We start from the raw sequence: 17,074 nt of genomic DNA on the forward strand, positions 1-17,074 counted from the left end.
CACATTAGAAAGTAATCTGGTGATGGGGGAATGAAGCGTCATGAAGATTTGGGGCTTTCTTTCTATTTATGCCAAAAAAAAAATAGAAGCTTTGGTATGGGGCTTCAAACATAGTGACATCTGGTGGCTTGCTAAACGTATCGCAGCTATGAATGTTTTGTCGTTTAATTCCGAAATTAATTAATTCATTTAATACCGGGCCGAATTATTACAACATCTCTCCGATTTGAATAGTTTGTCTCATAAGTGCAACTAAAAAAGTCGAGTGCGGAGGCCCGGATGGCTCAGTTGGTAGAGCGGGCGCCCATACAGAGACAGCGGGCACGGGTTCGACCTCAACCTGCAGCCCTATGCTGCATGGAATTCCCTCTCTCTTTCTCCCCCCTTTTATTCCTTCAGTTGTCCTGTTAATAAAGGACTAAACATTGCCAAAAAGTAAGCGTGGAAAAAATATTATATTATTATTATTATACAATAATTGAGTGGCATGTTGTTAAATCTGTAATACTTTTGATCAGAAGTGCTGCATTAAAGTTTGCTGGCACAGTAACTAACTTACAGTAATTTTTTTAATGCATTATCCGAAAAGCCTACACATTATTGGCAAAAAAAAAACGTAATGCTCAGTGTCATTATGGGTTTTAAATTCATTGCTATTTATGTGCCATTTCATATGAATTGCAAAGATAATGTGATGGAATTGGATTGGATCATATTCATTAAATTACATCTATCAGTTTTTCTGTTTAGCATTAGCATACTTTAGCAGAAAAACTTCTAAGACATTTAAACTGATAAATGATTGGGCACATATACTACACCGATTAGCTTCATATGTCAAGTCAGTGGTGTGAAAAAGTGTTTTCCCCCTTCCTGATTTATTTTTTATTTTGCATGTTTGTCACACTTAATGTTTCAGATCAAACACATTTAAATATTAGTCACACAAAGTTAACTAAAATTGCAGTTTTTAAATGAAGTTATTATTAAGGGAAAACAAAATCCAAACCTACATGGCCCTGTGTGAAAAAGTGATTGCCCCCCTAAACCTAATAAGTGGTTGGGCCCACTTAGCAGCAACAACTGCAATCAGTTGCTGTCACTGCCCGATGTGAGGCCAGTGCAGATGTGAGTTGCAGATGCGTCACTTTGTGACAAGTAGCCTACAAGATGCTAACAAGTTACTTCTGTAATGTCAATACAGTAAAAATGGACCTACATAAGAATTTGGTTCACTGCTGGCTACAAGTTAGCATCATAAAGAACAAAAGCTGTCAGTTTAATAGCGTTTTGAGCTAACTTTAGCAGTCAAACAATCCTACATAACTAAAATGTTTTTGAAATGATTTTCATCTTCTGTTATTGTTTGTAGTAACAGAAGTTCATAATTTTATGGATTTCACAAATTTCAGTATGACATGTTATGCCGTGAACCGTTTAAATCTGAGCATGCCCGACTCACATCTGCACTCGACTCACTTAGTGACAATAACTTGCAATAGACCTTTTTCACAGCAGACATTTTTGACTAGTCATAGTAGGATAAGCACAGCTGAAATTGATAACCTTAATGATGGCTCAATTCCATCACATGTCCCAGTGAGCTACTTCAGTGAGTCAACATGCACAATACCAGGGCCTCTCCTAAGTGGAATGCAGCCATCTATTATGGTTTTGAACACACATGCTTTTCCTACTACCAAATGTCAACGTGTCTGCCGTGAAATATGGTCTGAGTGTTTTACAGCGCTGTGGAGGAATTTTTGTCCCACTCGTCTTTGCAGAATTGTTGTAATTCAGCCACAGTGGAAGGTTTGAGCATGAACTGCCTTTGTAAGGTCATGCCACAGCATCTCAATAGGATTCAGGGCAGGACTTGGACAAGGCCACTCCAAAGTCTTTATTTAGTTTTTCTTCAGCCATTCAGAGGTGGACTTGCTGATGTGTTTTGGATCATTGTTCTGCTGCAAAACCCAAGTTCGCTTTAGCTTGAGGTCACAAACAGATGGCCGGGAATTCTCCTTCAGGATTTTTTGGTAGACAGAGTTCATGGTTCCATTTATCACAGTCTACCAGGTCCTGAAGCAGAAAAACAGCCCCAGACCATCACACTATCACCACCACCATATTTTACTGTTGGTAGGATGTTCTTTTTCTGAAATGTGGTGTTACTTTTACGCCAGATGTAATGGGACACACACCTTCCAGAATGTTCAACTTTTGTCTTGTCAATCCACAGAGTATTTTCCCCAAAGACTTAATTATCCAGATGTTTTCTGGCAAAAATGAGACAGGCCTTAATGTTCTTTTTGCTCTGAGTGGTTTTCATCTTGGAACTATGCCATGCAGGCCATTTTTGCCCAGTCTCTTTCTTATGGTAGTCATGTACACTGACCTTTACTGAGGCAAGTGAGGCCTGCAGTTCTTTCAATGTTGTGGGGTCTTTTGTGACCTCTTGGATGAGTCCTCGCAGCGCTCTTCGAGTAATTTTGGGCGGCTGGCCACTCCTGGGAGGGTTCAATGTTTTTGCCCTTTGTTGGTAATTGGAGCGGAGGGGATGGTGCAGTGGCTATAACCCATGTCTTTGGTGTGGGAGACCCGGGATGGATTCCCACTGCGATCTGCCATCTATCCAATGTGTCCCTGAGCAAGACACTTAACCCCTAGTTAGTCCGGAGGTGTGCGACCTCTGACGTGCTGTATATTGTCAGAACATTTTATAAATTGCTTTGGATTAAAGCGTCAACTAAATGACACATAATAAAATGTATTGAAATGGATAATGCCTCTCTGTGGTTCACTGGAAGCTTTTGAAATGGCTTTATAACCTTTTCTAGACTGATAAAGCTAATGCTACATTTACACGTGGCTGGCTTATTTTCATAAACAAACATTTAAACCTCTACGTTTTCAAAAATAAAATTATGCACAGCTGTCAATTTTCAGAAAAGTGTTTGCATGTAAATTAAATGAAAATGAAGTTAATGAAGGGCACAATCATAGGGAAACGTCTCTGTTTTTCGAAGAACATGTACGTGTAAACAGAGTATCAAGGCCTAAAAGGATCAAAAGTAGCCTATTTTCAGCAAAATGCACTCAAAAAAGTAGTAGTACAAAAAATAATGTCTTACTGGCTTATTAGTTTCATATATTTGGTAGTTTAATCTACAACAATGTATCAATCACATACATTATTTGAATGTTCTGTATATTTTACTGTTTTGTATATGTAGGGTGTACAGTCCCCTCCCTTCTGTGCTTCCGCACACTAACCCCCCACCCCCACCCCCACCCCCACTTCCTTCTTGTCGGTTATTGGCTGGAACATTGGAACATTGTTTGTCTATGCTTCGTGGTGCAGGTGGGCACAGTTTGTTTTGGTTGGCGTTTGTAGACCCAGGGCAGTCTACAGAGACTGCATTTTTTCAAGGGGGTAAGCGTCTACCCTCTAAAGGGCGGCTGTGACTCAGTGGTAGAGCGGTTGCCTGCCAATCGGTAGGTTGGGGGTTCAATCCCTGGGCCTGCGGTTACATGTTGAAGTGTCCTTGGGCAAGTCGCCCCCAATGCTGCTCATCGGAGTGTGAGTGTGATGAGCAGGTGGCACCTTGTCCGGCAGCCTTGGCCACAGTGAATGGTGAATGTTTCCTGTGTGATGTAAAAAGCACTTTGAGTAGTTGTTAAGACTAGAAAAGCGCTATATAAATACAGCACATTTACATTTAAGCGTAGCTCCTAGGGCGCCATTTTAATGTTACAATGCTATCACCCGCCGTTAGCATTCCATTGACTGCCGTTCATTTTGAAGCCACTTTGACAGCAAATAACTTTACATCTGAAGCGTTTAAAGACTATTTGTGAATTTTTTATTTCTAAAGAAACACGACTTGCTGTTGTTTGTCGACAAATCCCTGTACAGGGTAAGCTTGCAAACAGTTTTAACTTATATTAGCTGTTTAGGTTTAATTACTAACGTTAACTAACATGTTAGTTAGCAGTAAATAGCCTGTGTCTATGTTATCTCATATATAACATATACCTACGCTGCCTACATGGTACTCAAAGACACTTTACGGTAAAACCAGCATGTATAGTTAATTAAAGACAGACACACAATAAATCCAAGCTTTACTCTTTTTTTTATATAAAATTACTCAAACTGATTAATCAATTATCAAAATAGTGGAGGAGGATTTTAACAGATGGACTTTTGACTTTGGCGCGTAGAGTTAGTAAAAATAAAATAGGCTTGTACTTCTGCTTTTCTAAAGTTCTAAAACTTCTAACTTCTAAAGTTAATGCTCAATAAACCATTTTTTAAAATGCTGATTCATTTAACAGCCAACAAGTAATTAACGAATCTTCGCAGCTTTCAGTGTGTAACATCCTTTAGCGCCCCTTTAAACACAATAATACACAAAGTACAATTAAGTGCATGAAAATTGTACTTTAGACCAGCACTGAGTGAATAGACTTGCCTGCATGCTAGCAGCCCACTTTTATTTCAGTTTTAATTTGCAAAGATAAACTTGCAAAACAATTTGCAAATGTTTCCTTTCCCAGCACGTGGTTGGCCTACCTTGGTCTTTTTAGATTTTAACCAAAAGATCTAGATCTATGCACCTACCATCTAAATCTACGCCTCCTTTTCTCAGTGTAGAAAATGTGAGTGATCCTCTGAGCCGCCGCTAGGGGGCGGGCGATAGGAAGTAGAACAGGATATACATTTTAACTCCGCCGAGGAAGAAGCCAGAAGAAAACAATCACAAACCCACCCGCTAGTCGGTTCTTTCCCCTGTACGTGTTGGAATAAGCACTTTCTCTTCGTTTGGACCGAAAGGACACCATGCCCGTTATTTGTGCGGCAACAGGATGCAACAATAAGTTTGTCAAAGGGTCGGAAATCCGATTCTACAGGTAGAGCTCTGTGCTATGTTTTCACCGGTTGAGCGTTAGCGCCATTTTACGTTAGCTTCAACCTTAAGTTTGAAACGTTTACTTTTCATTACTGACATATCCTCCTAAAGTGGGTAAAACCATATTTGAAAAAAAAACTCAATAATTTTAACATGCATATCGTACAATTACCTCGAAATGTATCTTTTCTGGTAAAGTTAACGTTACTAGTAACGTGTTTGTTAGGTTGAAAACTTAGTTAGCTAACACTGAGCTAGCGTGATCTATTTTATAAACTAGCTACAAACAATTGCCTTTTTAAATGTAATAATAGTACCATCATATTTACAGGTCTGTTTACTGCTGTATTTTAACGTTATTACCACCTAGACTTGTCTTAAAATGACGTGGCGTGGCAGTCGAACTGTATCTTAAAACGTATTTATACGTTTTTTTTATTCAACCTTTGGTTAACCAGGTTAGTCTCATTGAGATATAAAAAAAACTATTTTTCGAGAGAGACCTGGCAAATATAGCCGAACAATTTATCTCCATAGTAAAAATGTACAAGCATAAGACAACTCAAGTGCATTTCAATTAAATATAAGTGCAATTAATTGAAACATTTGCATGTGTGAATAGACTAAAAAAAGAAAGAAATAAGACGTCTGGTGATGACAGGGTAGTGTAAGCTGAAATAAAATAATGCTAGGTAATAATAATCAACACAGAAAAAGATCTCCACAACATTGTGCTGACTTAAACTACTTGCAGAGCTTTTGGAAGTACACAAGAAGTAACTCGTTTAATCGATTGGTTGCTGATGACATGATGTCTTGATGAAATGTTACTGCATCAAAGTTTCCAACATAGAGAAAATACTACACATTTTACATACGTGTGGGGTATCTTGGCCACATGGTATCTTAAGACAACTAAAATGCTTTGTATATGCCCTATCTGGTAAAGTAGATTACCATGACTGCCTAGTTATAAGAGAATGTACAGTGTTTAACACCAGACCCGCCGGGCTCTTAAGAGGCATACGTCCAAGATATTCTGTGTCCTATTGTTTGTGCCGATTGTCTGAGGCTGTGTCCAAGTTTCCCTCTATATAGCACATTTCCATCTCTTTAGTGCAGCAAGGACATGATCAATATCCAGCCCCCACTAACAATACACATTCAGATAGCTTATCCAACTACTTTAAACTATCACCGTAGCAGTGTAAAATAGGATAGTTATATATGCTTTCTTTTTTAGAAAAGAATATTTTCTTGCTGTCACCTGATGAAGTCCATGGCTAAGCAAAAGCACTGTAGCCTGTGGAACAACTGAGCTGAGGTCTTTTTTGGTATATACTTAACTGCATTTTGCAAATAAAATATTTAGTGTGTATGTAATTTTATGTGTATCTTGCAACAGCTAAGCTTTCTGATGCTATTTGGGAGAAGCTCGTAACCTGCATCATGAAACAATTTGCCTTTTTGAAAAATAAAACACATTGTAAACAATTTCGGCATTTTCATTTTGGGCAAATAAATGGTAAATACAATCACAAGTTATGCCAAAACAAAACCTCTAAGGTTTCTGTGAGCCACTCACACAATCAAATTGTTTGCACCACGCACAGTTGTGATTATGAGTGCATGCAAGTGAGCAAATTAGTTTTTTTGTCCCCTTCATTGCTTATACGTCAACTATGCAAATGCATTAATTTGCCTGCCAGAGGATAGCACTAACATTAATTGGTGATACATCTGGCAACTCCCTCTCTTCATGAAAAAACATTTGTTGGGTTTTCTAAATGTTTTATCATTTTGGCAATATAGCCATGTGCAGTTTCAGAATAGGCACCTAGGGAAAGTCAAGGCAGGCGGGTAATATATACACAATGAAGGAATAAGTCCAATTTTGGAACCACAATGGTAAATTATTGCTATTGCGAGACTAGTGTTTAGATGTGTTTGTTATTATCCACTTTAATGATACACAGTTTACGGAGGTGAATGTTGAATTCGTGCCGCCTAGTTTGAACACATTTATTCTCTCTTCTGTGTATTAGGTTCCCACTCAGCAAACCTCAACTTGCCAGCAAATGGGTACAAAGCCTGGGGATGAAAAACTTCATCCCAACCGCCAACACCTGCCTCTGCTCAGAGCATTTTAGGACCGACTGCTTCAGGGACTACAATGGCAAACAGTTTCTGAGGGAGGATGCAGTGCCCACCATATTCACCCAGGGGCAGGATTCCTCAAAGGTATTCTTGAAACTATTCTTCTGTAACAGTTTGTGTTCAGTCTGAACAACTCACGCTGTTGTATTTTATATAAAGTGACTAACTGTGAGGTGACATTCCACAGATTGAACTGCGTAAGAGAGGTGTGGTACCAAAGGAGACAAATGTTGCAAATCAAATGGGAACGCAAGCAGAAAGAGACCGTGCGAAAGAGGGCGCCAGTCTACGCAGAGAAAAAAGAGGAGGATTGAGGGTGAGTTTTCTCTGTCTGTTGTCTGTACTGTGGGTAGCAGGTCTGGGGTTACGTTCCACAGGGGGGGGGGGGCACTTGGCATGCAATGGCATTTGATTCAATATTAAATAAATGCGTAATTATATAATTATGGGTATGAAATAAAAATAAATGAGACAATACATGTTTTCAAATGAGTGACCCTAGATACATAAATAAATTGGTTTATAATTAATAAATTGTATTTTTCAAATGACTACTTGTATTTATTTTACTTTGTTTCTATTTCTTATATTAAAATGAATGGAGAGTGGTTATCTCACAGATTCATACCAGACCATAGAGTTAAAATTCCAGTTATGAATGTGCATGGAACACAGGTTTGGGGCTGTGTTGTTAAAAAAAAACTAAAAAAAAAATCTAATATCCCCATAATTATTAAGTATTAATATTTCACATACATTACCTGATACAAGGGGAGAATGGTCACATTATTTTCTCTCGGTGCAATGTGCCGTGGCACCGTCAAATTAGACTAGGCACAGTTTGAGCGGAGCAGAGAGCTGCGTCTCTCCACTCTGGTCTCAGCTTATCAGCCACTCCCGACTCACTTCCACCCCATCGGGCTTTGCTGCGACTACCTCCTCGTTCCAAAATAGTGGCTGGTTTCAGCAGTCAGTCTGGTCAGTCTTCCTGGATTGGCCAACAGCACACTGAAACTAACTAGCTGTCTGGCTAGCACGTATGCTACAGACGAAAGCTAGTAACCTAGTGTCCTGTGAATCAACTAAGCGTGCTAACACCAGTTAGCTGAATAAATCAAACATGCATGGTGATAGACTAATGGTATACGAGGGGCCAAACCATGACTCCTCTTGAATCAAAGACAACACTTACATTTCATCAAATATTACACCACACAACGGGATGTGAGGCGCATTCCTAACCGGTCACCACAAGCGGACTCTGGGGACATATACAATCTAATAATATACTATATTTAAAAAAAGATTTGGTTATTAGGTTAAACTATGTTAAGTGTTGTCTATCTATAAGCCAGCCATTTGCAATCATAGCCAATATTTCCCTTTTCAACGTTTTATAGCACAAGTAGTTTTGTTGCCCTGGAGCCCGGCTATGTCAATGCGTCACGGTGCAAAATCCCTTCTTATAAAGTACTGTACACCGCTGAGCGATATTTTAACTTTTAAATATCATAAAATTATGTAAAAAGCGTCGGGATAAAACAGAACATTCAGAAAATTGAAAGTTTTCTATTAACACAGCACAATGAAATGCGCGCCAAAATTCACTGAGATGCTTTGTGAATCAGCCAATCAGATTGCATTCTGAGGTGAGGGGAGAGGTGCACCTTCGAAAACAGGACTTCTCTTTGATAGTGGATTATTTGATTTCTGTGGATATTTCACAAAGGTCACACAGAAGATACGGCGTACTACAGAAGAGGACTTGGATATGGAACTAGACTCATCAGAGAGCAACAGTGAGGACACTGAATATGATACGGAAAGAGAAGAAATGTTTTCTACTGGTAGTACAGAGGATGCTTTAGATCTGTAAGTATATAGAATGGTCTTTTACTTATTATATCAATGTTTGCCTTCTTCTTATCAAATTGCCCCCCAGGGACCATTAAACTGTATTGAATTGAATAAGCTTACTCTGCGGCCAGTAAAATCAAATAAGTTAAAGAAGCTGTCTTGTATTCATGACTTTATTTGATAGGTGACATAATTTCCATACTTATCACAATTTGAGCAGGTGAACAATGATACAAACATACTATTGTAGTTGCACCAGTCTCGGAATGAAATTATTTATTTGTATTTACCCCTGAGTCCCATTAGTTAGATTTTCTCTTTATGTATATATATTTACTATGACGTCATATATGAAATTGCTTTTGTGCATGTAATATTTAACTAATAACAGTGTTTACCATGCTAAAGATATTGCTTTGTATTTAGATTACCCTTTTGATTGAGATAATAAATTGTGAATGACGATCGGGATAATTTGCTAACAGCTGTGCATTACGTTGTGTTTTGTAGATCAAATGAAGAGAGTGATTCGGATTGGGAGCCCGGCACTAAAGAAGCCAAGCAGCCAGCCCCCTTCCCTGCTGAACCCAGTAGGCAGAAGCGGCGACGCTCCTCTTCCTCAGCCAGTAGCCCCGCCTCCAGTGACTTGGATATGGAACTAACCTCACCAGAGACGGGCAGTGGGGACAGTGAATATGATTCGGAAACGGAAGAAATATTAGCCAACGGCTGTGTCGTTTTAGATGGGTGAGTATTTAGAGTGATCTTTTACTTTTTATTGTGATTTGTTAAGCCATGTTGTCCGTCTCCCCAGCATAAATAAAGGGTTACACTTGAAGGTATCAACATAAGAGTGACACAACACTGTCACAAACACATGACACTGGGAATGGAACAAAGTACTGTACTTTACCTAAGTAGAATCAATAGTCCATACTTTTCATTTTTCCTTTGTTACCTTTTGCAGCAGTTATCTATACTTTCTACTCCAGTACATTTCTACAACGTTCAGTTATATTTTCTTTCCAAATAAAGTGTTTGGCATTGTATTGAATTAAATCGGCTAGAGCTGAGACGTTATGGATTTTTTTGTTACCACCGTTGAAAAGCAAGTAATTCCTGCGGTAGTGCGCTCTACTGCAACCCCCTTACGAGAGTAGTGTAAGTTAGAGCGAGAATGGCAGGGTGCCGTAAGTGAGTGACGTCAGTGCCTAAGGGTACAAACGAAGGGAAATGTCTCCGTTTGTCAAAATAACCATGTACGTGTAAACAGGGTCCCAGTTCACCCATCAAGGACATAAACTTTGAGGCTGCATGCATTGTTGTGGACACATGCAACCACTTTCCTGGAGCTGCTTGTGTGCCGCTGCTGTCCAGACACCGCTTATGTCCGAGGTGAACCGGTCTCCATTGCATCCGCCCCGTGAGGTTGTCCGTTGTGAGCCTGCCTAGCGTACTCTTTTTAGGGAAGAAGGATGGCAGATTTAACCCGCCAGTCCTCATCCATGAGATAGAGAACCTTTTATCGTCTATTATTATGCACTTGTGTAATACAAGTGCATAATGAAACTTCATCTGTCCCTTTTTTGTGTGTAATAATTCACTGTATAAAATGATTTTATTTTGTATTGATTACATTACACTTTTGAGATAAGACATTTTGAACGACCGATTGGGGATATTTTGCTAACAACTGTGCATTTCACTGTTTTTTGTAGCTCATATGAAGATAGTGGTTCGGATGGGGAGCCCGACACTCGACCGGACGAGCACCCAACTCCCTCCCCCGCTGACCCTTTAACTACCCCCAGTGGATTGGTGGAGGCTGCTTCCAGCACACCCACCGCTGGACAGTCAGCTTCCCATGCTGCCAGAGGTGCTTGGGGTAGAAGAGGAGCCTCTGGTTCTCCCCCTGTCCCCCACACAGCAGACCAGCAGTGGCATTCCTTGGCTGACCCGGATGTTTTACCTGTTCCACTGGTCTTCATGCCAGTAAGACCACCTGGACCACAGCAGGGCACCAGAGTTGCTCAGAGTCCACTGCAATTCTTTCAACTTTTTTTTTCAGAGGCTGTGCTCAAGACGTTATTGGCAAACACCAATGCATATGGTGCGAAGCAACATGACGGGAAAACAGAAGCTTGGCACGACATCACCATCAATGACATGTTCTCCTTCATTGCTGTAGTGATTTACATGGGCTTGTTAAGGTGTTCTGCGCTGGGTGACTACTGGAAAAGATCCCGACTCTTCTCTCTCCCATTCCCCTCCTCTGTCATTTCAGGAAAAAAATTCTTCATCATCTACAGGGCTCTGCACTTAAGTGACATCAAAGCTGATGAGGAGAATGATGCTAAGAAGGGGACGCCAGGATACGACCATCTTGGCAGCATAAAGCCCTTGTACACTGACATTGTCAAAGCATGCAAGTCCCACTTCCAACCCGATCAGCACATTTCAATTAATGAACGAACGATAGCATCACAGACGAGGCTATCTTTCAAGCAGCATGTAACATGGAACAAGCAGGGGTACAAGCTGCTTGTATTAGCTGATTCTAATTGTAGCTACATATGGAACTTTTTTGTGCATGAGGGCAAGTCTTCTGGCTCTGGGAAGAAACTGAGTTATAAGTCGGTGATGTCCCTCATGGACTTCAAATGTCTGGGCACAGGTTATCATCTCTATGTCGATAAATTCTACACCAGTTCTCAACTTTTCAAGAACCTGTTAAAAAAGGGGATTGGGGCATGTGGCATTCATGCAAAGAGAGTTGGGTTTCCTCACAAATTCCCCAGGTGTATTCCTCGGGGCACCCTACAGTGGATCAGGGACGAAGAAGTGCTTTTTGTGAAGTGGATGGACAAGCAAGAGGTCGTCGTGTGTTCTACCATCCACAAGGCCTACAATGGTGATCTGGTCAGGAGGAGAGTTTGGACAGCTGGGACATGGGTGCAGACTGGTGTCCCCATTCCAGTTGCTGTCAAAGACTATAAGCAGCACATGTGGAAGGTTTTCCGGTCTAAAGCTCACACTGGGTATTACAATCTCATCCACAAGACCAAGAAGTGGTACCAGACCTTTTTCTTCCACATCCTGGACATTGCTGTGGTGAATGCCCACATTCTTTATCAACAATGCTACAGGGATCCTACTATGAACCAGAAGGAATTCCGGCAGGCCCTTGTTGAGGAGCTTGCAGACCTCGGCTCTAAGTCAAAGTCTCGAGCTTTCAAGAAGAAATTCCCTTTCCCCTCCTACCAAACAGGTTCGCACAAGCTACACTACTTTGCAGAGGGACTCAATGTGCCTAGACGGGCTGCAAGCACCACTGGCAGAAGGAACTGTGTGCTCTGCCAACAGAAAACACCAGTCGGCTGTGGGTCGTGTAATGTGCCCTTGTGCTTTGAGGTACAGAGGGACTGTTTCAATATCTGGCACACACAGAATGGACTGTAAACAGTCCCCTGATCAGAACACTAGGCCTGCCTTGGGTCTGTAATAAAGTGTGTGTGTGTGTGTGTTTTGTGTATATATAGTATAGGCGGTGATGTTGATACAGTGAGTCCCCAATAAAACTGTTTTTATTGACAAATTGTCTCATGTGATATGTTATAATTATGTTCAACTTGTGTTATGTGGTTATACAGTGAGGGTAGATAAGTATTTGACCCCCTCTCAGTCAGAAAGATGTCTGGTTCCCAGGTGTCTTTTATGCAGGTTAAAACTTTTAAAGCGTGTTAACTGTATAAAAGACACCTGTCCACAGAAGCAATTAATCATATTCTAAACTCTCCACCATGGCCAAGACCAAAGAACTCTCCAAGGATGTCAGGGACAAGATTGTAGACTTACACAAGTCTGGAATGGGCTAGACCATTGCCAAACAGCTTGGTGAGAACAACTTCACTGCATCAAGGGCCGGTGGACGGGGCCATGTACTGTCACAGCTTGGGTGAGATCCTCCTTCCCTCAGCCAGGACATTGATTACGGGTCGTGGAAGGGTATTCCAGCATGACAATGACCCAAAACGCACGGCCAAGGCAACAAAAGAGTGGCTCAAGAAGAAGCACATTAAGGTCCTGGAGTTGCCTAGCCAGTCTCCAGACCTTAATAACCAGGTTGGAGTTGCCAAACGTCAGCCTAGAAACCTTAAGGACTTGGAGAAGATCAGCAAAGAGGAGGGGGACAAAATCCCTCCTGAGATGTTTGCCAACCTGACGGCCAACTACAAGAAACGTCTAACTCTGCGATTGCCAACAAGTACTAAGTCCCGTTTTGCAGAAGGGTCAAATACGTATTTCCCTCATTAAAATGAAAATCAAATTATAACATTTGACATGCGTTTTTTGGATTTTACTGTTGAAATTAATCTACCATTAAAATTAAAGACTGATAGCATTTCTTTGTCAGTGGGCAAATACTTTTTTCCCCTCACTACACTTTGGTTATATTCAATCAGCGGCCATGTGAGTTTATTTACTAATACCAAGTTTGTTCTTTATCAATACTCTAAGTGGTTCTTTTGAATTTCTAAAGAATGGTTTTCTTTCTTTTAATTATTTAAAAAAAAAAATGTTTAGAACAGGGTTAGCATTTATTTAGGATTTATTTATATTTTAAATATAACTAAATATTTCTAGAGCAGCAACAGCAAAGTAACTGAATAAACTTAATTGACTAGAAATGAATCTAAAAGATCAGTCATTGGTGGATATTCCCAGGTTAAGAGCACCAAACCACAATTGTCACTTTTCTTCTTATGATTAACTATTGCCAACGCCTAAACCAATGGGGGATAATTTACCAAAGCATAAAATGTACTTATTTATTTTGTTACAGGGGGGACGAGGAGGCCGTGGAGGAAAACAACCTTCTGACAGGTGAGACTGTGTGTGTGTGTGTTTTTCTTCTTACGGTAACTCTACTAAATTATGTTACACATATTTCTTTAAGATATTCACCTCTTTATCTCTGATATTCAAAGAAGTGAGTGAGTGTCCTTGGAAACACCGAGCTCTTTTTCATGATGTAGCCCATCCCCGGATAAGCCTGATGCTTGTTCACTCAAAAGAAATGTGAATCAATTTGCACTGTGGCCATCACCAGACGTTCTTGTGAAACCGAAAGATACACCCAGAAAAACAAGGCTTGGTTGGTTGGCGGCTCATATCTGACGTATCTGTGCTCACGACGTAACTTGTGATGTTTCTCTTGTCTGACACACGTAAACGCAGACCGCGTGTGAGATATTTTCACCATGTGTACAATACGTATCAATAGCAGGAAACCTGATCCAACCTGAACGCCACTTAAGGTTTGGATGTCATTGTCTTAAAAAAACAGCAACAATTCCCTTTAGAAATCCATTGTTGAAGAGGCACATGTATACATGTTCCACCCACAGAAGCTTTAATGTTCACTTTATGCATCTAGAGCCACACAGAGCCAAGACTTTCATTTCAGCGCAGACACAGAACAACGGCTAGTGGACCGCAAGGACATAGTCGCAATACTTGGCCAAAAGTGTTATGTATTGGATTAGAGTCGGACTCCTTCTTTTAATGGAACGGAATAAAATGCAGCACTCTGAGTAGAAGGCAGCTGTATTCAGCTTTAATTCTCAGAGGTAACAATGGATTTATGAAAAAGTAGCCAAAACATAAAATAGAAACCTCAAAACCACCCCTGCAACCCAATCTACTCGTCTCTGTCCTTCCATGACCTCGGCATCTTCCAAAAAGTCATGTCTTTTCCTAAATAATAAACAAATAAAAGCTTCTACTTGTAGCTAGTGCAGTAAGCTGGTGTCTACTAACTAATAGCTATCTGTTAAAGGAATTGTAAAAAAATAATACCATGGGCAGGTTGTCTATATTTTTGAGGTTCTACTTCCAGGATTGCTTCGTTGGAGACGGAATTGTGTCTGTCAAGACAAAAAATATAAGTTTGTGAATATTTGCCATATGTGAGGAATAATTTTTTAGAGTAGGACGTAAATAAAACAGATACAGTAATGAAAGAAAACCCACTGAGTGGAAAGTGTTTCAGTAATGCCAGTCCTTCATCTTGTTCCTGCAGGCAGGCCGTGGGAGCCAAGAGCAGAGTGTACGACAGCAAAGGCCGCCTGCTGTCCAACAACAAGGACATGTGTGACTGTCTGGACGTGGACTGCATGGGCTGCTTCTACCCCTGCCCCGACTGCGGCTCGCGCAAGTGTGGCGTCGAGTGCCGCTGCGACAGGAAGTGGCTTTACGAGCAGGTGGAGGTGGAGGGTGGAGAGATCATCCGGAACAAGTTTGCTATTTAGTTAGCAACGACTCGTCAGGGGACTTCTAGGAATAAACACTTGCCCTCTCTCTGAATTCGGTTGCCAGTCAGGCCGCCGGACCAATTTAAAACTTTTTTTTTTTTTTTTTTTATAGATTCTTCAACAATGGTCACTGCTATTTATCTGCCTGTGTTGGATGTGCTTGTTGTTGCTCTTATAATCATTGGTCCAGTTAATGATTTATCCTGCCATTCTCTGTTAAACATTTTTCTTAATGGCTGCACTGTAACATCTGCAGAGGTGGGAATCACTTAACCTGATTGTTAAATGTCCAACTGTCTCAGGTGAAATGGGACAAATTCCACTTTGTCCCAGTGAGTTGCTGTATTATGTGTAGTTTAATATTTCATTTCCGTTCTATTTGGATTATTAAAGTAGTGAAAAATAATGTGAAATCATAATACACCAGAAATATGCAATTGGAATCAGGACACCCATTGAAACATCTGACATATATGGATGAGAGAAATGTATATGTACACATGTTTTTACCTGTAGTTCCAGAGAGGAGAAACCTAACATTTAAGGAAACGTTTTACAGTATATTAATCTGGACTTGTACGTAACAAAAGGTTTTTGAGGCTTCATAAGCAACGATGTTTTATTTGCATATTGAATTAAAAAATGTTTTGAATCTCTGATCACTCTGTAGTGTCCAAGCTTCAAAATGCATCTGTATGTATGACGTTTATTGTGGAAAGAAATTCCCACAGCTAACCCTAACCCAAAAATGTTGTATAATTAAAAAAAAAAAAAGAAAAAACTGGTGCCAGGCCCAGGCAGAACTACAAACAGGAAGAACTTGAACGTCCTTATCTGATTGTTTCAATCCTGTAGAAGATTCTGGAGGAGTTTATTTAGGCCCATGGCTTATAATGACAATTACATATAAATGTAGATTTTAGCATTGTTTTTTAATTAAGAATATTCATAACATGAATTGCCTTTGTCAGATTGTGGTAGCCTTTACATAGATATTAGAAGTCTACACACCCCTGTTAAATTGCCTGTTTTTTTGTGATCTTAAAAATTAGACAAAGGTAAATTATGTCAGAACTTTTGTCACTTTTAATGTAACCTATGATGTGAACAATTCAATTGAAAAGCAAAGTGAAATCTTCGAGGTTGAAAAATTAAAACGTACAATAACCTGGTTGCATAAGTGCGCACACCCTTAAACTAATATTTTGTTGAAGCACCTTTTGATTTTATTACAGCACTCAGTCTTCTTGGGTAAGAGTCTATTAGCACGGCACATCTTGACGTGGCAATATTTGCCCCCTCTTCTTTGCAAAAGTGCTCCAAAACTGTGATATTGTGAGGACATATATGCACAGCCCTCTTAAGATCATCGGATGTTCATTGGATCAGGTCTGGGCTGTGGCGGGGCCGTTCCAACACATTAATCTTTTGGTGAAGCCATGCTTTTGTGGATTTGGATGTGTGCTTTGGGTCGTTGTCATGCTGAAAGTTGAACTTCTTAATTTTTCTAACATAAGCCAGAAGGTTTTGAGCCAAAATTGTCTGATATTTGGAACTCTTCATAATTCCCTCCACCCTGACTAAGGCCCTGGTTCCAGCTGAAGAAAAAGCCCCAATGCATGATGCTGCCACCACCATGCTTCACTGTGGGTATGGTGTTTTTTGGGTGATGCACACTTGTTTTTGAGCCAAACATATCTTTTGGAATCATAGCCAAAAAGTTCAACCTTGGTTCCATCAGACCATAACACACATTTTCCCACATGCTTTTTGGGAGCCTTGATGTTTTTGTTTGCCAACTTCAGCCGGACTTGGATGTTTTTCTTTGTAAGT

The 17,074-nt window shown here is 40.3% G+C and overlaps 1 protein-coding gene across 2 annotated transcripts; it reads left to right on the plus strand.

Moving 5' to 3' along the window:
- The first annotated feature begins 4,701 nt into the window (after window positions 1-4,701).
- On the plus strand, window positions 4,702-15,427 carry arl14ep (ADP-ribosylation factor-like 14 effector protein). Of its 2 annotated transcripts, XM_034872043.1 has the most exons (6): window positions 4,702-4,914; window positions 6,959-7,154; window positions 7,258-7,386; window positions 8,800-8,942; window positions 9,438-9,674; window positions 10,646-12,438. In XM_034872043.1, the coding sequence occupies exons 1-6, from the start codon at window positions 4,844-4,846 to the stop codon at window positions 12,384-12,386; spliced, it is 2,517 nt and encodes an 838-aa protein (XP_034727934.1). In that variant the 5' UTR covers window positions 4,702-4,843; the 3' UTR covers window positions 12,387-12,438. The 2 variants fall into 2 exon arrangements, with proteins under 2 accessions (XP_034727934.1, XP_034727943.1); XM_034872052.1 differs by lacking the exons at window positions 8,800-8,942; window positions 9,438-9,674; window positions 10,646-12,438 and adding exons at window positions 13,771-13,811; window positions 15,010-15,427.
- Window positions 15,428-17,074: the final 1,647 nt, after the last annotated feature.

The sequence above is a fragment of the Etheostoma cragini genome, chromosome 1 (assembly GCF_013103735.1).
Source record: "Etheostoma cragini isolate CJK2018 chromosome 1, CSU_Ecrag_1.0, whole genome shotgun sequence".
Lineage (NCBI taxonomy): Eukaryota > Metazoa > Chordata > Actinopteri > Perciformes > Percidae > Etheostoma > Etheostoma cragini.